This window comes from Xyrauchen texanus, chromosome 29 (assembly GCF_025860055.1).
Source record: "Xyrauchen texanus isolate HMW12.3.18 chromosome 29, RBS_HiC_50CHRs, whole genome shotgun sequence".
Classification (NCBI taxonomy): Eukaryota; Metazoa; Chordata; class Actinopteri; order Cypriniformes; family Catostomidae; genus Xyrauchen; species Xyrauchen texanus.
The window spans coordinates 11,798,398-11,823,408 of NC_068304.1; the positions used below are offsets into that span (position 1 = coordinate 11,798,398).

At 39.3% G+C, this 25,011-nt stretch overlaps 1 protein-coding gene across 1 annotated transcript; it reads left to right on the forward strand.

Annotated features, from left to right (window-relative positions):
* LOC127623148 (2-hydroxyacyl-CoA lyase 2) lies at nucleotides 1–23,429 on the forward strand. Its single transcript, XM_052097421.1, has 16 exons — nucleotides 1–64; nucleotides 236–379; nucleotides 2,117–2,318; nucleotides 2,729–2,856; nucleotides 3,027–3,165; nucleotides 4,329–4,440; nucleotides 6,173–6,272; nucleotides 7,079–7,176; nucleotides 10,206–10,342; nucleotides 10,467–10,601; nucleotides 17,454–17,568; nucleotides 17,739–17,908; nucleotides 18,064–18,134; nucleotides 19,185–19,256; nucleotides 22,052–22,157; nucleotides 22,592–23,429. Exons 2-16 carry the CDS (start codon nucleotides 278–280, stop codon nucleotides 22,768–22,770), a joined length of 1,866 nt encoding a protein of 621 aa, XP_051953381.1. The 5' UTR covers nucleotides 1–64; nucleotides 236–277; the 3' UTR covers nucleotides 22,771–23,429.
* The last annotated feature ends 1,582 nt before the right edge of the window (nucleotides 23,430–25,011 follow it).

Below are 25,011 nucleotides of genomic sequence, written 5' to 3' on the forward strand. Positions count from 1 at the left end.
AGAAGAAGAAGAAGAATAATAATAAGAAGAAGACGACTGCAGCCGGGGTGAAAAAGCTGGGCAGGTATGTTGTTTGACTTTAACCTAGCCGTGCTAAGTTTAGACATGACAACCAAGCGACACGAAAAAAATCACTTTATTTATCTTTCCAGTACCTGCACGAGAATAAACTCCAAAGCCCGCTTCATTGTAATGTCATTGGTTATTTATTTGTGTTCCTGTTTTTGCTGGACAGGTCAGGTGGAAATTAGTTTGAGGCTCTCCTCTTACGCAAGCGATGGACATTAGTGTGTTTTTGGGCTGCTCTCTGGGTGCTGCTCTTGGGGCTCTGCTCTTTGCTGCTAGTAAACTTGCTTTACTGTACCAGCTATTTCATAAGGTACGTAACATTGAAAACAAACAATGAATTATAAATGAACCTTTTAGACAACTCCATGTGCAATTTGACACCTTCACCTAGCACTTCACTACAATTTGTTAAAACTTATTTGAACCTGTCATGCAAGCAAAAAACTGGAAGACCTGTCTGGCACATTATTTCCATTAATCAAGACACTGTAGGTTGTAATGGTTGAACTTGAGCTTAACGCATCCAATACATGCTTTTAACTCTGGTTCTCAATTGGTTTTGGAGTGGTGATGGCGTAGTGGGCTAAAGCACTGAACTGGTAAGCAGAAGGTTGTAGGTTTGATCCCCACAGCCACCACCATTGTGTTCTTGAGCAAGGCACTTAACTCCAGGTTGCTCCGGGGGGACTGTCCTTGTAATAAGGGCACTGTAAGTTGGTTTGGATAAAAGCGTACGCCAAATGCATAAATGTAAATGTGTTGTGCTTCAGGATCCTGATTTGTATTTAAAAAAATATGTTGTTCAAATGTATACACAAGTCAACAAAATGCCCTGAAATCAAATATTAACATTCATTTAACTATGTCTTTATTAATTATATTTATTAAGCCAATTAACCTCCCAACACACATCCTTGTTCAGGGTTCCAACATGTTTAGGACGGAATCTGCAAATAATAAATTAATTAATCCACATATTCGTGCATAAATATATTTATAATAATTAAATATGCAAATAAGTACATAAATAAATGCACCCATGAATACATGGTTGGGGATATACAAAAATGTAAAAGGAAATGCAAAATGTAAAGTTTATTTTTAATTCTTTCAATCATTTATTTCCGTATGTAGTTGTATATTTATTTTTCCTTTTGTGCAGTATGCTAATGATAGGAGGTAAATCAAACATCGGCTGATCAACTTTCAATTTAGAATTTCATTTAGTATTTTGGCATTTCCCCAACCATGTATTCATGCTTTATATTGTGTTATTTTTGTGTTGGTTGGTGCATTTATTTATTTATTAATGTATTTAATTATATGTATATCTCCTCGCACATTTAATTAATTATACATGTATTTATGCACACATGTGGATTTATTTATGGAGGTTTCATCCTCCATAGCCATGGTCATCGAAAACCTGGAAATATCAGAGAATTATTTATTAGTGTTTTTCAGGCCTGGCAAAGTATTGGAAATTAATCAAATCTTAAAAGTCTTGAAAAAATCATGGAAATTTCTAAAGTGAATATACGTTTTTGTGGTTAGCTTTGCTTTAAAATATTTTATTAGCTAGAAATCACCCTTGTGTAGAGTTAAACTTGATCATAACAGAAGCCATAGTGCCCAGCTCAAGTCTATTCAATTAATTTGTGTATCGATCTGAATCAAAATACATTTTTTAAACCTTTTATAGTAATCATAAATAACTGGAACATTTTTGGAAATTCATTGGTTTAAAAAGGATGGGAACTCATCACATTGCAAGTGAAGTGCAACATAGTCTGGATGTTTTGTTAATGGTTTTTATAGGTTTCTCTTTAGTTTCCCTTGGTGTTCGCCACCCTATCACATCAGATCTGTGACCCTTTTTTTGGGCTGCAACCCACAAGTTGTGAACGACTACCTTAAAGGCTTTAAGTCTGCATCTCCTTTCAGAAAAAGCCTCCTATGGCCATGTGCAGCTAAGCTTAGATGCAATTTTCAACTTTAGCTTAGTGTGTAGAGTCTGTAGAGTAATACCAATGTTCACCATTCTCAGACAGAGAGTAAGAGCCCTCGGCATGGAGGGGAGAGTGTGGCGGAGGTTCTGCGGGCTCATGGGGTGAAGTTTGTCTTCACATTGGTGGGAGGACACATCTCACCCATCCTGGTGGCCTGTGAGAAACTGGGAATCCGCATTGTTGACACCCGCCACGAGGCCACAGCTGTGTTTGCTGCAGATGCTGTGACAAGACTTTCAGGTAAGATTGAATTGAACAGCAACGTATTTTTTGTACATGGGGCACCCATGATGTCACTGATGTTAAACCTTCCAACGTGTCTAAAGGGACCATATTTGATTCACTTTTGCCAAATGGAAAAGATAAAAGCCATGTGGTTTAGGTCTTTTGGCTTTTGAAACAATGTGTATTTTAATGTAAATGGACTGGCCCCAGTACAGTACTCTGTAACTGTGATTTCTCCTTTTTCTTTTTTTTATAATTTTTTTTTTAACAAATGAGTGACAGTTTTTTTTTTTTTGTGGTAATCAACATTATCCCACAAATGCTGTTAATTGAGCTTAACAAGTATTGGACCTGGGATGTTTTTTTTTTATATATATATCAGTAGCAGTAGAGGAGGCTGATAATCTTATGTTTTGCTGACATAGGCACAGTCGGCGTGGCCGCAGTAACAGCAGGACCAGGGCTGACCAACACAGTAACTGCAGTGAAGAACGCTCAGATGGCTGAATCACCGCTGCTTCTTATCGGTGGTGCTGCCGCTACTCTCCTGCAGGTCAGGAAATGCTCCTTTACATTTCAAATGAGTCATTTGCACATGCACTTTGTGCATGTCACCTGCATATTTCAAATGTAATCGTCATTTTTCCAAAATTCTTAGTGCCGTTGTCTCCAGACACAGGGGTTGTTGGTAGTATTTTCTCTGACTGTTTTTCTGTTTTGCAGGGTAGAGGTGCCCTGCAGGATATTGACCAAATGTCGTTATTCAAGCCCCTCTGTAAGTTCTGTGCTTCAGTGAGGACTGTGAGAGAAATTGTTCCCACTGTAAGAAAAGCTTTAGCCATCGCACAGTCCGGCACTCCAGGTAATGTTTTGCTACAGCACAGTTCAACAATATAAAAATATTTTTGTTCAAAGAATGTTTTATTTTCATTTTTAAACTTGTTTCCTGAACAAATTATCCTAAAGTGAAATGCAGTTTTTTTTCAGACCCAAATTTAAAAGCTCGTTTTACAACTTACAGAGCACTAATTGCATAGTTTCATTGGTCTCATTTGACAGAGTCTTTAAGATGTCTTTCAGGTCTTTGTTATGTTTCGCAACATAAATACCAAAGTGATTGAGTTCTATGAAAAGTTCAAAAGTCTTAAGCTTTCAAATAGTACCACATATGCCTGATTTGTGGATCAGGGGACTTTTATTTTGTGATCCTAAACTTATAACATACTCCTGGCCCCACCCACGGACCCGATACCAGGTCCACAGTGTTGGTTTAGGTTAAAGGAATAATTCAACTGAAAATTCTCATCATCATTTACTCACCCTCATGATGTTCTGAACCTATATCACTTGTTTGTCTTCTATGAAACACCTCAATCACCATTAAGTTTCATTGCGTCTTATTTCCATACAATGAACAATGAAATTGAAAGTTGACTGAGGTTAACCTTCTGGGTAACATCACCTTTTGTGTTCCATGGAAGAAAGAGAGCCATACAGGTTTGGAACAACATGAGGGTGAGTAAATGATGACAGTATTTTTTATTTTGGGAGGATCTATACCTTAAATCTGCATGACGATGAATACTGATTGTAAAAGAAGTATATACTTTTTTATCCCCTTTTCTCCCAATTTGGAATGCCCAATTCCCACTACTTAGTAGGTCCTCATGGTGGTGTGGTTACTCACCTCAATCCGGGTGGCGGAGGACAAGTCTCAGTTGCCTCCGCTTCTGAGACTGTCAATCCGCGCATCTTATCACGTGGCTCGTTGTGCATGACCTCATGGAGACTCCCAGCATGTGGAGACTCATGCTACTCTTCGCAATCCACACACAACTTACCACACACCCCATTGAGAGCGAGAACCACTAATCACGACCATGAGGAGGTTACCCCATGTGACTACCCTCCCTAACAACTGGGCCAATTTGGTTGCTTAGGAGATCTAGTTGGAATGAATACTGTTTGTTGTCATACCGTAACCGTATGAGTGCAATTATTTGTAATGCTCTGCTTACTTCACAGGCCCAGTGTTTATTGAGTTTCCCATAGACACGCTCTACCCTTACCATGTGGTGGAAAAAGAGTTTGCCCCTAAAAACACACCCAAAGGGATGATGGGGAAAATCATTGCATGGTATAAACATGTTTTCGTATTTACATACACTATTAATCTAACACTTTATCTCCTTAATAAAGGAGAAATAATCACATTTAAAGCAGCACTCAGTCATTTTTGTAGTGCTTTTTCTGTAATTTTATGTAGCAAATGCCAATATGGCAGTCATCTGAGCCTTGAAGTATTACACCTTATGAAAGCAAAAGCTTTCAGTTACTGATGCCATTGTAGAAATGAGTTATTCACAGTCAGCCAAAATGTATTACAAGAGCAAAAGTGTCAGATAACAGGGGAGTTACCAAGATAAAGTGAGTCATGTGATCTCAACATGGTGACCTCCATGAAGGGACCCTCTCCATTTAAAAATAACAGGTTTTATTAGACCACTGATATGTCTAGAGTCTTATGCATATCGTTTAAATAATATTTTACAATGGTATTATTCAATTCTTAATGTGTAAATCATAAACTGGCAACCAAAAGTAATGGAATAATGTACAGATTTTGCTTTTATGGAAATAAATTGGTACTTTTATTCACCAAAGTGGCATTCGACTGATCACAATTTATAGTCAGGACATTAATAATGTGAAAAATGACTATTCCAATTTGAATTTTTTTTTCAGAACTTCTTAAACTACTTCCAAGAGTTCTCATCTAAAAAATCCTTCACATGGAGCAATGACAGCTTTGCAGATCTTTGGCATTCTAGCTGTCAGTTTGTCCAGATACTCAAGTGACATTTCACCCCACACTTCCTGTAGCACTTGCCATAGATGTGTCTGTCTTGTCGGGCACTTTTCACGCACCTTACAGTCTAGCTGATCCCACAAAAGCTCAATGGGGTTAAGATCCATAACACTCTTTTCCAATTATCTGTTGACCAATGTCAGTGGTTCTTTGCCCACTCTAACATTTTCTTTTTGTTTTTCTGTTTCAAAAGTGTTTTTTCTTTGCAATTCATAAGTCCTGAACCCCTGAGTCTTCTCTTTACTGTTGTACATGAAACTGGTGTTGAGCGGGTAGAATTCAATGAAGCTGTCAGCTGAGGATATGTGAGGTGTCTATTTCTCAAACTAGAGACTCTGATGTACTTATCCTCTTATTTAGTTGTTCATCTGGCCTTCCACATCTCTTTCTGTTCTTGTTAGAGCCAGTTGTCCTTTGTCTTTGAAGACTGTAGTGTACACATTTGTATGAAATCCTCAATTTTTTGCCAATTTCGAGCATTGTATAACCTTCATTCCTCAAAACAATGATTGACTGATGAGTTTCTAAAGAAAGCTGTTTCTTTTTTGCCATTTTTACCTAATTTTGACCTTATGACATGGCAGTATATTGCATACTGTGGCAACTCAAAGACAAACACAGACATTGTTAAGCTTAATTTAATGAATAGCTTTCAACTGTGTTTGTTATAATGTTAAGTGATTTTCTAGTACCAAATTAGCAACTTAGCATGATTACTCAAGGTGATGGCTTCTGGAAATGGGGCCTGTCTAGATTTGATCAAAAATGACTTTTTTTCAAATAGTGATGGTGCTCTTTTTTTACATCAGTAATGTCCTGACTATACATTGTGATCAGTTGAATGCCACTTTGGTGAATTAAAGTACTAATTTCCTCCCGAAAAAGGAAAATTTGTACATTATACCAAACTTTTGGCCGCCAGTGTATGTAACGATGAAACAAATATTTAGTGCACTTGTGACTTAAGTCATTTGAAATACTTTTTTTTGTCATCTCACAGGTATCTTCATAATCACTTATCTAACTTATTTGCTGGAGCTTGGGAAACCCGTGATTTGACCCCACTTCCTGTTCACATCCCTCAGGCCACAGAGGATGAGGTGAAACTTCTCCAAAAAACTGTTATGGGCAATTTTCTGTATTGGAAAATAATAGGGCTGTCAATTGATTAAAGTGGTTAATCACTATGAATCAATTTGCGGCAATTTGCGTGGATAACATTCCAAGTGAAAAATACTGTATGTGCATATCTGTGTAATGACACTGGAATGAGGTAGATTTCTGCAACACTGTACTTTACTCATTTTTCTCGTGCAAAAAACAAACAAAATCTGTATCCCGCAAACTGCTTTGAAATGCAGGAGAAATGCAAACACAAAATGCAAGAACGCAATTTTCAATTCAATTCTATCCAATCAGAAAACCACTTCCCCGCTCTTTATTGATGTAATCTCACGTGCCGTACTCCGTCGCATGCCTTTGCATTATCATTTCATTGTTGTGGGTGATATTTCACTTAATGAGCTTCGATGATAATTAAATTACACCATAAAAAGAAAGCCAAATTACTTTTGATAGGTTTGATTTGTCACATCAAATTGAAAAATAAATAAATAATAATAATAAAATAAATGCATTAAAAAACAAACAGCATTAAACATATTTCATTATTTGCTGCATTAATGTGTTAATTTTGACAGCCCTAAAATGTAAAGAAACAAATGTTAAATTATCTGATAATGATACAAGATTTATGTTCACAACTTTGTTTATTAGAAGTCCTATAATATAACAATGTAGCATGTAACAGGACAGCACATATTGGAGCCTGTGACTTTTGCCCCAAATACAGAAGATTAGATAGCATCTTGACTTGAATGCCCTCTAACTGTTATACCCTTCCCAGATCCAAAGGTGTGTGGAATTGGTAAGCAGAGCTAAGAAACCTGTCATACTGTTAGGCAGTCAGGCAACCTTACCCCCAACACCTGTGGATGATATCAGGTAATTTTAAGCTTTTCTTCCTTGTTTCATTGTGCAGCAAACTCTTTAGATAGTTAATGGAACAATTCATGGAGGTTTGAACCTATGGGTTCAATGTTTAAGTCACCAGTCCTGATCCCTAAATTAAACAAGTAAAATTGGATTTAAAGCCTGACACGAATGCATGCTGTACCAGTTCAAAGTTTTACACGCCTACTCATTCTTTATTATTAATATTTCACACATTTTATAATAATGATAAAATATGATATGATGCAAATGGAACTGTGTGAAGAATCTTATAACCAACTTATATTTATGCTAGGGCTGTCAATTGATTACAACTTGTAATTTAATTAATTACATGGTATGCCAATTAATTAATCAACTTAATCGCAATCAATGGCATATATGAATATTTGCTGAAAAAGCCCCTCAAATAACAATTAAATATATAGTGATTAAATAATTATGTTTAGTTATATTTAAATGATTCTAAATAATATATATATACACAGTATATACAATTGAAGTCAGAAGTTTACCTACACTTAGGTTGAAGTTATTAACTTTTTTTAACCACTTCACATATTTCATATTAGCAAACTATAGATTTGGCAAATCGTTTAGGATATTTACCTTGTGCATGACAAATAATTTTTCCCACAATTGTTTACAGACATTATTTCACATTTAATTGACTATATCACAATTTCAGTGGGTCAGAAGTTTACATAAACTAAGTTAACTGTGCCTTTTAAGCTGCTTGGAAATTTCCAGAAAATTATGTCAAGCCTTTAGGCAATTAGCCAATTAGCTTCTGATAGGCTAATTGGAGTCAATTGGAGGTGTACCTGTGGATGTATTTTAAGGCCTACGTTCAAACTCAGTGCCTCTTTTTTGTTTTTTATTTTACATCATGGGAAAATCATAAGAAATCAGCCAAAACCTCAGAAATAAATTGTGGACCTCCACAAGTCTGGTTCATTTTTGGGAGCAATTTTCAAATGCCTGAAGGTGCCATGTTCATCTGTACAAACAATATTATGCAAGTATAAACACCATGGGACAACACCGCCATCATACTGCTCAGGAAGGAGATACATTCTGTCTCCTAGAGATGAACGTAGTGTGGTGCGAAAAGTGCAAATGAATCCCAGAACAGCAGCAAAGGAGTCTACCTGGTTCTTCCAGCATCTTCACAAGTATCTACATCCACAGTAAAACAAGTCCTATATTGACATAACCTGAAAGGCTGCTCAGCAAGGAAGAAGTCACTGCTCCAAAACCACCATAAAAAAGCCAGACTACAGTTTGCAAGTGCACATGGGAACAAGAATCTTACTTTTTGGAGAAATGTCCTCTGGTCTGATGAAACAAAAATGTAACCGTTTGGCCATAACGACCATGGACCAAAGGCACATGCGAGCAGGAAGGCCTTCAACCTGACTCAGTTACACCAGTTCTGTCTGGAGGAATGGGCAAAAATTCCAGCAACTTATTGTGACAAACATGTGGAAGGATAGTGAAAAAGTTTGACCCAAATTAAACAATTTAAAGGCAATGCCACCAAATGCTAACTAAGTGTATGTAAACTTCTGACCCACTGTGAATGTGATGAAAGAAATGAAAGCTGGAATAAATAATTATCTGTCCTATTTTTCTGACATTTCACATTCTTTGTGATTACATTTTTTTTTATTGATTCCCACAGAAGACGCAAAAAACAAAACATATATACATGGAATCAACATTTAAACCCCACCCCGACCCCCAAAACATACTCCTGTGATCACATGAGCATATTCATTCAAATATAAATAAATAAAATGATCATAATCACACATCTACATCTAAACCTCTCTCTCTGCTACCTCTCCCCGAGAGTCCTCCAAAAACGCCAACAACGTGCCCCACTTCCCAACAAACAAATCCAAATTACCCAGTCTACTAAATATAATTTCCTCATACACCGCCACTCTCCCCATCTCCATGCTCCACTCCTGATATGGGGGCGCTCCAGCTGACTTCCATCCCCTCAAAACAATCTGTCTAGCAACCTTCACACTGGTCAGGACCCAGTTCTTTATGCTTTTATTCCACACATCGATGACCTCCCCATTGCCCAAAACATAGAGTCTGGGGCAAAACGAAATCTGAGTGCCCCAACACGTCACACACAACACTCTGAACCTTCATCCAAAACCCCTGGATCTCAACACACCAAAAACAATTCATGGGCCGTGTCTCCATCCTCCAATTGGCATTGCCAGCTGGTGGGTGTGTCTTTAAGACCAATCCTTTACAATCTAGAGGGTGTCCAATAGAATCGATGTATAATCTTGAATTGCATAATGCACACCCTTGCATCTCTAGATGCAGACTTGACGTTATTTAAAATCCTAGCCCACACTCCCTCCTCCAATACCAAGTTTAAATCTTTCCCACATAATCTCTTGATAGAAGTTGAAGCTTTGTCCCCCAGACTCTGAATTAGCAGGGAGTAATACACTGATGCCTTGTGACTTTTTCCAAAAGCAGTAATCACCTCTCCCAGAGTATCAGCCACTTTAGGGGGGTGTATGCTACTCCCAAAAAATAGTAGAGTAGGTGGCGCAGCTGTAAATTCCTAAAATAAAAAGGAATTCTAAAATGTTGAACCAAATCTTCAAAAGATCTCAACACTCCGATCTCATAGGTCACAAAGAGTAGTAACCCCCCTCACAATCCACTCTGACCAGCAGAAAGGGGACTTATTAATACATAATTTTGGGTTCAGAAATATGCTCAAGGCAACATTTTAAATAAATGTCCGAATTAAACATTCTGAATGTCCAATGAATGTCTGAGACCGAATACATAATAATAAAACAAAAATCTTGGATAGGCTGACATTTCACACTCTTAAAATACATTAGTGATCCTATCTAACCTAAGACAGGGAATGTTTTCTACCAGTAAATGTCAAGAATTTTGAAAAACTGAGTTTAAATGTATTTGGCTGTATGTCAACTTCTGAATTCAACTCTCTATATATATGTCTGCCACAGAAATGCCTTGGAATCATTAGGAGTTCCCTGCTTCCTGGGCGGAATGTCTCGAGGCATGCTAGGAAAGAACAGTCCACTGCACATCAGACAGAACAGGAGAGATGCCTTGAAAGATGCTGACCTTGTGTTGCTGGCAGGTGGGAAACGGTGCCACCTACTGTACAGGTGGACTTATAATTTCTTGAAAGCTAAGAATAAAATCAGTAGTTCTGTTGAGTGCCTGTTCCTCTAGCCCAGTAAATGCTTTGTTTTGGCTGATAGGCACGGTGTGTGACTTCAGGCTGAGTTATGGACGGGTGCTGAACAGACGGAGTAAAATTATTGCAGTCAACAGAGACAAGAGTCAGCTATTGAAGAACTCAGACATGTTCTGGAAACCAACAGTGGCCATTCAGGGTGAAGAACTACATTTAATTTCCTTTTACATAATAAATAATAGTTACTGCATAATAGTAGGAAATAACCGTTGTCGGGGTAGCTATTTTGATAAGGTATCAAGCTATTAACCTCTCAAAATGTAATTAGTGAAACTACAGTAAAAAGTAGGAAGGATCACTACTAGTTACTAGGTTTAAGCTATATAAGGGGGTAGTGTCTTTTTGAAATTATAACTATGAGATGACAATTTATTTTACAATCAGATTGATTTGACACAAAACTCTGAACAGATAAATGGACTTTAAAAGCAACTTATAAAACTAGAAACACTTCCTTTTAGCATTTTAACAAAATTTTTTACTTTACATAGCTACTTGTTGGTAACAGCTTGGAAAGTAGCTCATCACTTGAAAAGCTAAACTGATCATCTGGGCTGCTGTCTTGCTACTTAAAAATATAGCTACAATAGTTGTGTCCCTCCTTACAATATACAGTTGTTAGTTATTCCCTAATACTGTATATTAAAGGGGTCATGACATGAATCTAATTTTCCTTGATGATTTAATACATAAGAGGTCAATGTACTATACTATATAAACTTACTGTAAGTTTCAGAACTCAAAAATCTTTCATTGTGATGTCACACTGTGGAAGACATTTGCATCTAACCGCCTCCATATCAACACATCAACGCTTACTTCACCTTATCACTTCTGTATCCCCGCCCAGTGGTGGTAAGCAGTGAGATGGCAAGAGCAGAGAGCCAAACAGTAGGGTGGGCGTTTACTGTCAAGTCTTAAAAGGGAACCAGCACCAAAACCAAGCGTTTCTTACAGAGGGTCAGAATGAGGGTGGAAAATGAACATGTTTTGCAAACATGACTAATTTTTGTGCAACTAAAAAAAACGTAACTTATATTATCACAGGACTTGATGACTACAGACCCCTTGCTCTGACATCTGTGGTCATGAAGTCATTTGAAAGACTAGTGTTAGCCCACCTGAAGGACATCACTGGAACCTTTCTCGAGTTTGCTTATTGAGCAAACAGGTCTATGTCAAAATGGGACTGCGTTACATACTTCAAAGTCTAGACAGACCAGGGACCAATGCAAGGATCTATTTTGTGGACTTCAGTTTGGCTTTTAAATCCATCAACCCTGCTTCCCTATGGACTAAGTTTACCCAGCTCTCTGTTCCCACCTCTGTCTGTTAGTGGATCGCCAGCTTTCTGACAGCTTTCTGCAGTATTTAGTGAGACTGGGGAAATTAACTTCCAGCACCTGTACAATCAGCATTGGTGCCCCCCCAATGCTGTGTGCTCTCCCCACTGCTCTCCTCCCTTTACACAAACAACTGCACTGCCAAGGACCCCTTTGTTAAGCTCCTAAAGTTTGCATACAACCCAACTGTCATCTGCCTCATCCAAGATGACGATGAGTCTGCATACAGAAGGGAGGTTGAACGGCTGGCTCACTGGTGCATTCATAATAACCTGGAGCTTAACACGCTCAAAACAGTGGAGATGATTGTGGACTTTAGGAGGAACACCCCAACACTGACCCCGCTCACCCATTCTAAGCAGCAGTGTGGCTGAAGTGGAGTCATTCAGGTTCCTGGGTACTACCATCTCACAGGAAGTGTGAGACTCACATTGACTCCATTGTGGAAAAAGGCCCAGCAGAGGTTATATTTCCTTCGCCAGTTGAGGAAGTTTAAACTGCCACAAGTTCCTCTCCGGGAACCAGCACCTTATCGTGGTGGAGATGTTTGTGTGCCCTTATGATCCTGAGGGTTGTGTTGTCTGGAGCCATGTGCTCCTGGTTGGGTCTCCCAAGGCAAAGTGGTCTCATGTGAGGGGCCAGACTAAGAATGGTTCAAAATGACTCATGGATAAAACGGCAAGAGGAGGAGTTACCCTGCCCGGAGGAAGCCTGGGGCCCCTGTCTGGAGCCAGGCCCAGATGGAGGGCTCGTCGGCGAGCGCCTGGTGGCCGGGCTTGTCACGGAGCCCGGCCGGGCACAGCCCGAAGAAGCAACGTGGAACCCCCCTCTACATCCCTTGGGCCCACCACCCATTGGAGGAACTGCAGGAGTCAGGTGCGCTGCCATTTGGGCGGCAGTGAAGGCCGTGGGCCTCGACGGACCAGACCCGGGCAGCAAAGGCTTGCTCTGGGGACGTGGAATGTCACCTCACTGGAGGGGAAGGAGCCGGAACTAGTGAGGGAGGTGGAGCGTTACCAGTTGGATCTGGTGGGGCTTACATCGACGCACAGTTTTGGCTCTGGATCCGTACTCCTGGATAGGGGATGGACTCTATTCTTCTCTGGAGTTTCCCAGGGTGTGAGGCGACGGGCGGGTGTGGGGATACTCACGAGTCCCCGGCTGACGCCACTACGTTGGAGTTTACCCGGTGGACCGAGAGGGTCGCCTCCCTACGCCTCACGGGTTGTGGGGAAAACTCTGACTGTTGTCTGTGCATATGCACCGAACAGCAGTTCAGAATATTCAGCCTTCTTGGAGACCCTGAATGGAGTCCTGAATAGGGCCCCAGTAGGGGACTCCATAGTGATGCTGGGTGACTTCAACGCACACGTGGGAAATGACAGGGACACCTGGAAAGGCGTGATTGGGAGGAACGGCCTCCCTGATCTGAACTCAAGTGGATGTTTGTTATTGGATTTCTGTGCTAGTCATGGATTATCTATAAAAAACACCATGTTCGAACATAAGGATGCTCATAAGTGTACGTGGTACCAGAGCACCCTAGGCCGAAGGTCGATGATTGATTTTGTAATCGTGTCGTCGGATCTGAGGCCATATGTTTTGGACACTCGGGTAAAGAGAGGGGCAGAGCTGTCAACCAATCACCATCTGGTGGTGAGTTGGGTCAGGGGGTGGGGAAAGACTCTGGACAGACCTGGGAAGCCCAAGCGAGTAGTGCGGGTGAACTGGAAACGTTTGGAGGAGGTCCCTGTCCGGGAGATCTTCAACTCACACCTCTGGCGGAGCTTTTCAGGCATCCCTGCGGAGGTTGGGGACATTTGAACCGGAGTGGGCAATGTTCAAAGCTTCCATTGCCGAAGCCGCGGTGGAGAGCTGCGGCCTCAAGGTTTTAGGTGCCGCAATGGGTGGTAACCCTCGAACACCGTGGTGGACACTGGTGGTCAGGGAAGCCGTCCGACTGAAGAAAGAGGCCTTCCGGGATTTGTTGTCCCGGAGGTCTCCGGAGGCAGTTGCAAGGTACCGACAGGCCCGAAGGGCTGCGGCCTCGGCCGTGAGGGAATCAAAGCAGTGGGTGTGGGAAAAGTTCGGAGAAGCCATGGAGAAGGACTTTCGGTCCGCACCAAAGTGCTTCTGGAAAACCGTCCGCCACCTTAGGAGGGGGAAACGGGGAACCATTCAAGCTGTATACAGCAAAGATGGGACGCTGTTGACCTCAACCGAGGAGGTTATTGGGCGGTGGAAGGAACACTTTGAAGAACTCCTAAATCCCAACACGCCCTCTATGGTAGAGGCAGAGCCGGAGGATGATGGGGGATCAGATTCTATTTCCCTGGGGAGGTCACTGAGGTAGTCAAACAACTCCGCAGTGGCAAAGCCCCGAGGACTGATGAGATCCGACCAGAAATGCTGAAAGCTCTGGATGTGGAGGGGTGTCATGGATGACACGCCTCTTCAACATTGCGTGGAAATCTGGGACAGTGCCTAAGGCGTGGCAGAACGGGGTGGTGGTTCCCCTCTTCAAAAGGGGGATCAGAGAGTGTGTGCCAACTACAGGGGTATCACACTTCTCAGCCTCCCTGGTAAAGTTTACTCCAAGGTGCTGGAGAGGAGGGTTCGGCCGATTGTCGAACCTCAGATTGAAGAGGAACAATGCGGTTTTCGTCCTGGCCGTGGAACGACGGACCAGATCTTTACTCTCGCAAGGATCCTGGAGGGGGCCTGGGAGTATGCCCATCCGGTCTACATGTGTTTTGTGGATCTGGAGAAGGCGTATGACCGGGTCCCCCGGGAGAGACTGTGGGAGGTGCTGCGGGAGTACGGGGTGGGGGGGTCCCTTCTTAGGGCGATCCAATCCTTGTACGTCCAAAGCGAGGGCTGTGTCCGGGTCCTCGGCACAAAGTCGAGTTCATTCCATGTGTGGGTTGGTCTCCGCCAAGGCTGTGCTTTGTCACCAATCCTGTTTGTGATATTCATGGACAGGATATCGAGGCGTAGTCGGGGTGGGGAAGGTGTGCGGTTCGGTGGGCTGGGGATCTCATCGCTGCTTTTTGCAGATGATGTTGTCTTCATGTCATCATCAGTCCGTGACCTTCAGCTCTCACTGGATCAGCTTGGCAGTCGAGTGTGAAGCAGCTGGGATGAGGATTAGCACCTCTAAATCTGAGGCCATGGTTCTCAGCAGGAAACCGATGGAGTGCGTACTCCAGGTAGGGAATGAGGTTTTGCCCCAAGTGAAGGAGTTCAAGTACCTCGGGGCCTTGTTCACGAGTGAGGGGACAATGGAGCGGGAGGTTGGCCGGAGAGTCGGGGCAGCAGGGGCGGTATTGCAGTCGCTCTATCGCACCGTTGTCACGAAAAGAGAGCTGAGCCGAAAGGCAAAGCTCTCGATCTACCGGTCAATTTTTGTTCCTACCCTCACCTATGGTCATGAAGGTTGGGTCATGACCGAAAGAACTAGGTCGCGAGTACAAGCGGCCGAAATGGGCTTCCTCAGAAGGGTGGCGGGCTTCTCCCTTAGAGATAGGGTGAGGAGCTCAGTCATCCGTGAGGAGCTCGGAGTAGAGCCGCTGCTCCTTTGCATTGAAAGGAGTCAGTTGAGGTGGTTTGGGCATCTGGTAAGGATGCCCCCTGGCCGCCTCCCTAGGGAGGTGTTTCAGGCACGTCCAGCTGGGAGGAGGCCTCGGGGAAGACCCAGGACTAGGTGGAGAGATTACATCTCCACACTGGCCTGGGAACGCCTCGGGGTCGCCCAGTCAGAGCTGGTTAATGTGGCTCGGGATAGGGAAGTTTGGGGCCCCCTGCTGGAGCAGCTGCCCCCGCGACCCGACTTCGGATAAGCGGTTGAAGATGGATGGATGGAAACTGCCACAAGTGCTGCTGATACAGATCTACTTGGCAGTCATTTAGTCTGTCCTCTGTACTTAAGCAACTGTCTGGTTTGGTTCAGCTACTAAGTCAGACATCAAATACTTCAAAGGACAGTTCGGACTGCTGAGAGGATTATTGCACTCCCCTACCCACCCTGCTAGAACTGTACAAATCATGAAAAGGCCTTGAAAAATCACTCTACCCCATTCACCAGGCACACTTCCTTTTCAAACTGTTGCCCTCTGGCCATTGCTGCAGAGCACTGAGCACCAGAACAGTCAGGCACAGGAACAGTTAAAACTGCCCCCAAATACTTTCCTTTTTTCAACTCAACCATGTGCAATATCCAATCCATCCATTCCAACTATATTTCATTTATATTTTTTAACATATCCTACCTCTTCTTCAATACATTACATCACCTGAGCATAACTGTATATCTGCATATAAAATATTCAGACAATATTATTGCTCTTGTATATTTCTGTCTTTTTATTTATTTGTATTTTTTTGTACTTTTGTGTCACTGTTGGTATATATGTTTAAATGTACAATGGTTGCCAAAAGTTTGGAATAATGTACTGATTTTGCTTTTTTTCAACAAAGTGGCATTCAACTGATCACAATGTATAGTCAGGACATTACTGATGTAAAAAATGGCACCATCACTATTTGAAAAAAGTAATTTTTGATCAAATCTAGTCAGGCACCATTTCCAGCAGCCATCACTCCAACACCTTATCCTTGAGTAATCATGTTAAATTGCTAATATGGTAAAAAAAAAAAAATCTCCATTAAATGAAGCTTAACATTGTCTTTGTGTTTGTTTTTGAGTTGCCACAGTATGCAATAGACTGCCATGTCATAAGGTCGATATTAGGTCAAAAATGGCAAAAAAGAAACAGCTTTCTTTAGAAACTCGTCAGTCAATCATTGTTTTGAGGAATGAAGGTTATACAATGCTCGAAATTGGCAGAAAACTGAGGATTTCATTCAAAGGTGTTCACTACAGTCTTCAAAGACAAAGGACAACTGGTTCTAACAAGGACAGATAGAGATGTGGAAGGCCAGATGAACAACTAAATAAGAGGATAAGTACATCAGAGTCTCTAGAGAAATAGACACCTCACATGTCCTCCGCTGACAGCTTCATTGAATTCTACCCGCTCAACACCAGTTTCATGTACAACAGTAAAGAGAAGACTCAGGGGTGCAGGACTTATGGGAAGAATTGCAAAGGAAAAACACTTTTGAAACAGAAAAACAAAAAGAAAATGTTAGAGTGGGCAAAGAACCACTGACATTGGTCAACAGATAATTGGAAAAGAGTGTTATGGATCTTAACCCCATTGAGCTTTTGTGGGATCAGCTAGACTGTAAGGTGCGTGAAAAGTGCCCGACAAGACAGACACATCTATGGTAAGTGCTACAGGAAGTGTGGGGTGAAATGTCATTGGAGTATCTGGACAAACTGACAGCGAGAATGTCAAGGATCTGCAAAGCTGTCATTGCTGCATGTGCAGGATTTTTTTGATGAGAACTCTTTGAAGTAGTTTCAGCACCAATTTCTTTCCATAAGAGCAAAACCTGTACATTATTCCAAACTTTTGGCCACCAGTATATATTTTTGTATGTATATATGGTTGCTTTCTGTTTGCACTGTAAGCTTCTGTCACCATGACAATTTCTTTGTGTAAGCATACTTGGCATTAAAGCTCATTCTGATTCTGATCCTGTTATGCGCTATGTTACAAGGCTTTCTTTCAAAACTTTTTCAGGCGATGCTGGCTCTTTCCTCCTGCGTCTCTCAAAAGCCCTAAAGGGCCACAAGTGCCCAGAGGAATGGCCTCAGAGCCTAAAGGAGGGAGATCATATTAAAGAGAAATCTAACAGGTGATCTTATCCAACTGTTGTGTTGTTGCTTGTTTACTTGAATGTCTCAGGAGACAGAGGGTGGAATTCACTAAGAATGTTTAGTAAATTCATTACTGTAAGCTTTTATTCTCAGAACTATGATTTCATCCACAGTTGATATACTTGATCTTGCTACCTGTTTATCTCAGAACGAAAGCAGATGAGAAGACGGAGAGGCATTTGAACCCTCTGAATGTTTTGCACTGGGTGGATGAGTTGTTGGCTGAGGACAGCATCATAGTGGCAGATGGGGGGGATTTTGTTGGCAGTGCTGCATACATCATGAGGCCACGGGGCCCACTGCGCTGGCTGGACCCAGGTTAGAGGCAGGGCCTTCACAGAAATAAAAGAATGTTATAATAATGTCTCTAAGCTACCATATTGAATGAAATCTGTGCAGCTTTCTGCTTTGTCAAGCTCTGACAAATCTACTCGTATTGGTTTTGTGTGATTTGTGGCTTGTTTTTACACCAGGGGCTTTTGGGACTCTGGGTGTGGGAGGAGGGTTTGCACTGGGAGCAAAGCTTTGTCGACCTGACTCCGAGGTAAGATCTTAAAGTCAACATGACATCAAAATATAGGATAGTCCGTTCAAAAATTAAAATTCTCTCATTAGTTACTCACTTTCATATGGTGTATATGACTTTCTTCAGCAGAACACAAATTATGATTTTTAGAAGAATATTTCAGCTCTGTAGGTCCATACAATTCAAGTGAAAGGTGTCCAGAAATTTGAAGCTCCAAAAAGCACTTTATAGCAACCTACAAGAAATCCACAAGACTCCAGTGGTTAAATCAATGTCTTGTGAACAGATATGAGGTGTTGTTGAGAAATAGATCAACATTTAAGTCCTTTTTTTTTCTCATTTATTTTTTTACTATTATGGCAAATTCACATTCTTTGTGCATATCACCACTTGCTGGTCAGGGTAGGACTTAAATATTGATCTGTTTATCACCTATCATTTCACTTTAGAAATATGGATTAAACCACTGGACTCATATGGATTACTTTTATGCTGCCTTTAGATGCATTTTGGAGCTTCAAATTTTGGCACCCATTCACTTGCAATGTATGGGCCTCCAGAGCTGAAAAATTCTAAAAATCTTCATTTGTGTTCTGCAGAAGAAAAAGTCATACACATCTGGGATGGCATGAGGGTGCGTGATGATGAGAGATTTACATTTTTGTGTGAACTACCCCAATTAATATGTGTTCCTGGTGTTAATATGCACGATTCATCAGAACATATTATTGTAAAAAAAAGTTGTTGTCTTTATCTTTTATTCAAATGTAATAATGTTTTAATGATGGAATAATTTTCACAATCCAATCAGTTCCTGATGTATAACATCAAGTCCCACCCTTATTTCCCCCCCACATGTCATGTCCTGTTTCACTCTAAAATTGTATATATTTCGGAAATAAATTACTTTGACCTCAATCAAATAGCATTATGGTTGATTGACTGTTATATTGGTATTTAATTGCCCCCTCTCTTTGACCAGTTACCCTTTGTAATATGCCCATAGTAACATTTGCCCCAATATATTAAAGAGCTCTTTCTGTAGGGCTTACTATGTCTTTTTAACAGGTATGGATCATTTATGGCGATGGTTCCCTTGGATACAGCGTGGCTGAATTTGACACTTTCACTCGCCACAAGGTAGAAACCACAACTTGTATAACACCCTGTCTTTTCACATGTCAGTATATTGATACATTTTATGAATTGGGGCCATGTTCTTTAGAAGTAGATAGTTTACATATTAATTTAGGCTTTTAACAGCATAAAGTTCAGAATTGATTGGAATGCATTTTTGTATTGATTTATTTATTTGACTTCAAACACTTTTGATTACTTTAACAAATACTGTTGGCTCCTACAGTTTCTATGCAAGGGTTTGGTGAAATTCGGCAAAGAGTTCAGGAAGTTCTGGCTTTCGCTGCTATATCTTTTTTTTTTTTTTTTTTTAAATGGATGAAGATTTTATTTCCATTACATTTCCAGGCCTGGAAATTCCAATGTAATTTTTTTTATTTACAAAAAGTACTGACATGAACGTTTAGAAACTGGGGAAAAGTACACAAGGATAAACAAACAATTTTATATATATATTAAATCTAATGAATAAGACTAAATCAAAAACAAATGTAGTAACTGGTTTAAAATTATAGTAAATATAATAACAATAGTTATTATAGTAGAAAGTAGTAGAAATAGTGATAATAATAATTATTATTATTATAAAGAATACATAAGTAGCAATAGTGGAGGTATAAGAAATTAAATAATACATATTAAATAAAATATTCTGATAATATAACTACATATTAGTAATATTATACAATAGTATAATAATAATAACAATAATAAATAAATAAGTAAATCAATCAATAAATAAACGGTTCATATATGGCAGGGTCCTAGCAGGGTTCAAGAGCTGTCTATACTCCATTTGGGGTGGACCTATTAATAGTCTATGTGATTATTTTTAGTGCTATATGTCTTTCTATTAATATGTATTTGGTTAATAGATGGCACTTCTGGGATATTGAGAGGTTAGTTCTGTCTTTCCAGTTTTGGAGGATCGTTCTTTTAGTGATTTGTTAAGGCTACCAGTATGGGTTGTTCATATTTCAGTGGCGGTTCAACTGATAAATGATCTCCTAGCAGTCAAACAGAAGGAGAGACTGGAATGCTGCGTCGTATAGTTGTGGATAAAGTATGTGTGACGTTTGTCCACAGTATTTGAATAGGTTGGCAAAGCCAGGTGGCATATAGATAATCACCTGTTGTGTTTGATGAGAAGTGTGTGCATGTGTTGTTGTCTATAAGTTTCATTTTATGTAGTTTATATTGTCTAAAGTAAGCTCTGTTTAGAGTTTTATATTGAATGAGTTGCAGTTTGGGTTTGTGGCCCATGGGTCATTGAGAATATGTTATTACAAATGCGCACCCAGGAGTTTTTATCGATTTGAGATGGATAGGTCTTTATCCCAATCTTGAAATGATTGAGGTTGTTGTCTGTTTTTAATAGATATTTATATATTTTTTAGTGTGTGTGTGTGTGTGTGTGTGTGTGTGTGTGTGTGTGTGTGGCTATGAGTTGAAGTTGATTGATCAGTTGAGGGCGTTGTAAAATGTTGTTTGGTAAGCTGATTGTTCCTTTTAAACAATGTTTAACTTGTGAATATTGCAAGAAGCTATTGGGACCGATGTCATATGTCTGTTTTTGTGATTCGTAAGATATGAGTGAGCCGTGATGAAATGTGTAATTCTATTTTTCCATGAATTGATGCTAACGGTTTATTATTGATCTGAAAAGTCCAGGTTGTGCCAAATTGGGGTGAATGTATTTAATGATATGGGGTGTCCAGTGATTTGATTGAATTTCCACCCAGCTGCCAGAGCCATTGCTATAAATGGGTTTTTTAAACTGTTTTGCTTTTTAATTGATTGGGTAAGAACTGGATGTCTGATATTGATAGTTCTTGGCAGTCATATTGTTGTAATATCCAGCCAGGGGTAGTGTGATTGTTGAGTCTCTTGCAGCCATATTGGAATATATTGAAGATGATTTGATTTGTGGTAGAATCTGAAATTTGGGGCAGCTAGGCCTCCATGATTTTTCGATTTTTGCAGAGTGAATAATTTGATTTGTGGTTTCTTATGTTTCCAGTAGAATTTTGTTGTGATAGTCTAAAGTGTTAAACCAATGAGCTGTAGGTTGGACTGGGGTCATGGAAAAGAGATGAAAAGTTTAATTTGGGGAGTTTGGTCATTTTTATAGCTGCTATTCTTCCAATTAGTGATATAGTTTATTATAATTATATATTATAATCATAATTATTAGTGATTATTTTTTATTGATTTTAAGTACATATTTTAAATTGTGTTAAAGGAATATTGTGGGTTCAATAAAAGCTAAGTTCAGTCAACAGCATTTATGACAATGTTGATCACCACAAATATTAATTTCATCTCATCCCTACTTGAAAATAAAGAAGCAAAAATGGAGGTTACAGTGAGGCACTTACAATGGAACTGAATGGGGCCAATTTTTGGAAGGTTTAAAGGCATAAATGTGGAGCTTTTATTTTTATAAAAGAACTTACATTATTTTTTTTTTGTTAAATCTTGTTTATTATTTGAGCTGTTACATTGTATAAATCTCCATTTTAGCTTGTTTACAGCATTGTGTTTTCATGGCAACGAAGTTGTAAAATTGGACATAACTTTAAACAGAATAGGTTAGCAAATGATTTTATCCATTGTAAGTGCAGAACTATTCATGCAGTTTTGTTTCAACTATTATTTTCTATGAAAATTGGTGCAATCAATAGAGTTTAACAGAATTCGCCCCATTTGCCCTTTTAAAAAGACCATCATTGTGATTTATTTGTGCTGTTGTCTTGAAAGTTATAACAACTAAATAGTAACTTATTGTTTCATGCCAGACCCCAGTGATCGCTCTGGTGGGAAATGATGCATGCTGGAGTCAGATCTCCAGAGAACAAGTGCCTATGCTCGGGAGCAACGTAGCTTGCGGTCTTGCCTTTACAGGTGAGTGTATTTAGTGTAATTTTTAACTGTTGTTCACTGCATTTGTTTAGTCCTGTGTCATAAGTTTACATGCATATGACAATAGATTTACTCTACATGGAGTTTACAGTAAATCTCCTGGGTGTTTTGTTCCACCAAAAATGCACAATCTGTGCTGCACAACTAAGCCAAAATGCAATGACTAGCCCACACTGAAACTAAGAAAAATGACTTCAAAGCTTTTTGATTGTCCAGCCAAATGTTTGACTCCATTTTCTCTTAATCTGAGCATAGTTGAGCCACAATCATCTATCATAGGAAAGATCTTAATCTAAATGACCCAATTGTCATAACTCAATTTTGCCAACTTGTGTAGTTACTTACTGTAGTTGTGAGCAATCAAAGTGGGGCATTTCATCACATGCTCATCATTTGGTTTTATCTCTTGCTCGCAGATTATCATATTGTAGCCGATGGTTACGGGGGCAAAGGTTACCTGATTGGGCGAGAGGATGAGTCGCAGCTTGATGATATCATCAAAAAGGCCCAGAAAGAGTGCAGAGAGGGAAAGGCAACTCTGCTAAATGTTCTGATCGGGAAGACCAACTTCAGGGAGGGTTCAATCTCAGTTTAGAGCGAGAGACACTGTGCACCATTTTGCCTAGGAACCCAAAGTATGTTGTAATGCACACCCTTTACTACATTTTACAGATTAAGTTGATTTGAAATAAAATTGTAACGATGAAAATGGGCTATTAACTTATTCCATAACTTGTGCAATCTGTGTGAATTTTACTACCATATCAAGGTTCATGTATGATGGGCCAGTAAAAATGTATTTAATTTTCATAGCATACATTATGAATGTATGACTTTATAATAATAATAATACTATTGAATATTGGTTAAATTCTTTAAAGTCTCTAAACTTTTTCATACAATTGTGTACAATTACTAAATTTGTAATTAAAAAAATCTGCAATTTGGTGGATAAAAAAAAAGGAATAAATTAATTGGTCTTGCAGTTGTTGTGGACACTAATGTTTTACTATGTATTGAATCAAAGGGATCTAAATTTGTTTCTCAAGAAATGTGAATTCAAACCAAAGGAATATCCTTAAAAATATTCAAAAAATCTTTTCCTGAGTTTTGCTGTAATAGGAGACCTGGGTAAACCATTATCAGGTTTGTGATTTGATCACTCCAGCATCACACATTTCGATGTGGATACATCATTTATCAACATATTTATTGCAATAAAATCGTGAAAAAGGACAGTTGTTCTTTTTGTAAACCTGCTTATGCCTCTTTAAAATTCTCCTTTTCTTCTTGTTCAACTTGCTTTTGAAGACATAAACCAGCTGGTGGCAGCAAGGGCATAGATTCCAGGGGGGATGGAGGAGAGGTAACCCCCCACAATATTTATACCATGATCAATGGAAACATGTAAATGCTTCATGCTGCAAGCCTCTCCTATGCACTTAAACACTTAAAATAACATATACATTAGGCATCACTCATCAGATAGTAGTAGAAGTAGTAGTAAAGACTAACTGCACTAAAGGGATCCTGAAGATTTTGGGAAATTGGATACAAATGTAGTGTGTTACCTCCAAATCCCATCGAATGACAATACCATTTCTAATGGCATCACTTGTCCTTTGCACCGGCTTATGCATGACCCTGCACACATACAATATAGTCCCACTAAATGACCATAGTTGTCTTTTAACTGTTTTATGGAAGGCAGTATTCGAATGAGGACATTTCCTACGTTTACTGAGATGGAATTGCCATAAAAGAACAACTTCCCTGACTTGAGCCCTTTCTATGGCCATCTGCTAATGAGTTGTGTCTTTGCAAACATTTGTAATTATTATATTGTATTGTATTATGTTATGATGATGAAGCATGAACAAGCCTAAAGCCTATCAAATCTCCATGTTTAGCCCATGTATACCCAGGGTTGGGAGGATTACTTTTGAAATGAATTCCACTACAGTTACAGAATACTTGCTGTAAAATGTAATTTGTAACATATTCAGTTAGATTACTCAAGGTCAGGAAAGTATTATAAATACTTTGGATTACTTCTTCAGCACTGGTAGATTGTTTCACATGTTTTGACTATAAAAACTCTACCAGTACAGTAAGACAAAATACACATGTTAAAATTACATTCTCTGAAAAAAACTAAATATATTATGCAGTGTTGTTTCTAAAACAAGAGCAATCAAATTGATTGATAAATGTGTTGATTCTATATGTTCTAGATATTTAAAATGTCAAAATAAAGTTTAATTATTTTCTAAAAATACAATTATATAATATCAGATTTATCAATAGAGAAGAACATGATTTAATATCACACATCATTTACTGGACCCAATGTTTAATTTAGCTGAAAATGAATATGACGCTCCAGATGTTCTGTTTTTTCAAACAATAGGGTTGTTTCAAGATGCACAGTAAAATTATTAATAACTGAATTATTTATTTTATATTTATAAAAGCAATAAAAATTTGTCAGCTAAGTTACTAACAGAAACCCCCCTTTAAAATGAGCAATGGTTTGGCCCAAACATTTGACTTGCATCACATGATTAGAGTAAGACATTCTGAAAATAAACTAGTCAGTAATCTGTTTTCTTCAATATTTGATCTAAAATAGCACATTGTCAGAAAGCATATTAATTAATGGTCAACTATGACTATGAACTAATTATTTGAAATGTTGTGTTTTTTTTTTCAATATTCATGTTGACTTTTTTTATTATTATTTTATTAAATAAATAAAGTATCCCTTGTTGTCAGCTATAATGCTGAAGTTACAGGTCAATATGATGAAAATATCAACTTTGTTATCTGTCAACGA

Excerpts from the sequence above, each read along its gene's own strand:
- LOC127623148 (XM_052097421.1), top strand. The coding sequence starts at position 278 with ATGGACATTAGTGTGTTTTTGGGCTGCTCTCTGGGTGCTGCTCTTGGG. Across the intron at positions 3,166-4,328 it reads CGCACAGTCCGGCACTCCAG|GCCCAGTGTTTATTGAGTTT; the intron begins GTAATGTTTTGC and ends CTTACTTCACAG. Across the intron at positions 19,257-22,051 it reads ACACTTTCACTCGCCACAAG|ACCCCAGTGATCGCTCTGGT; the intron begins GTAGAAACCACA and ends GTTTCATGCCAG.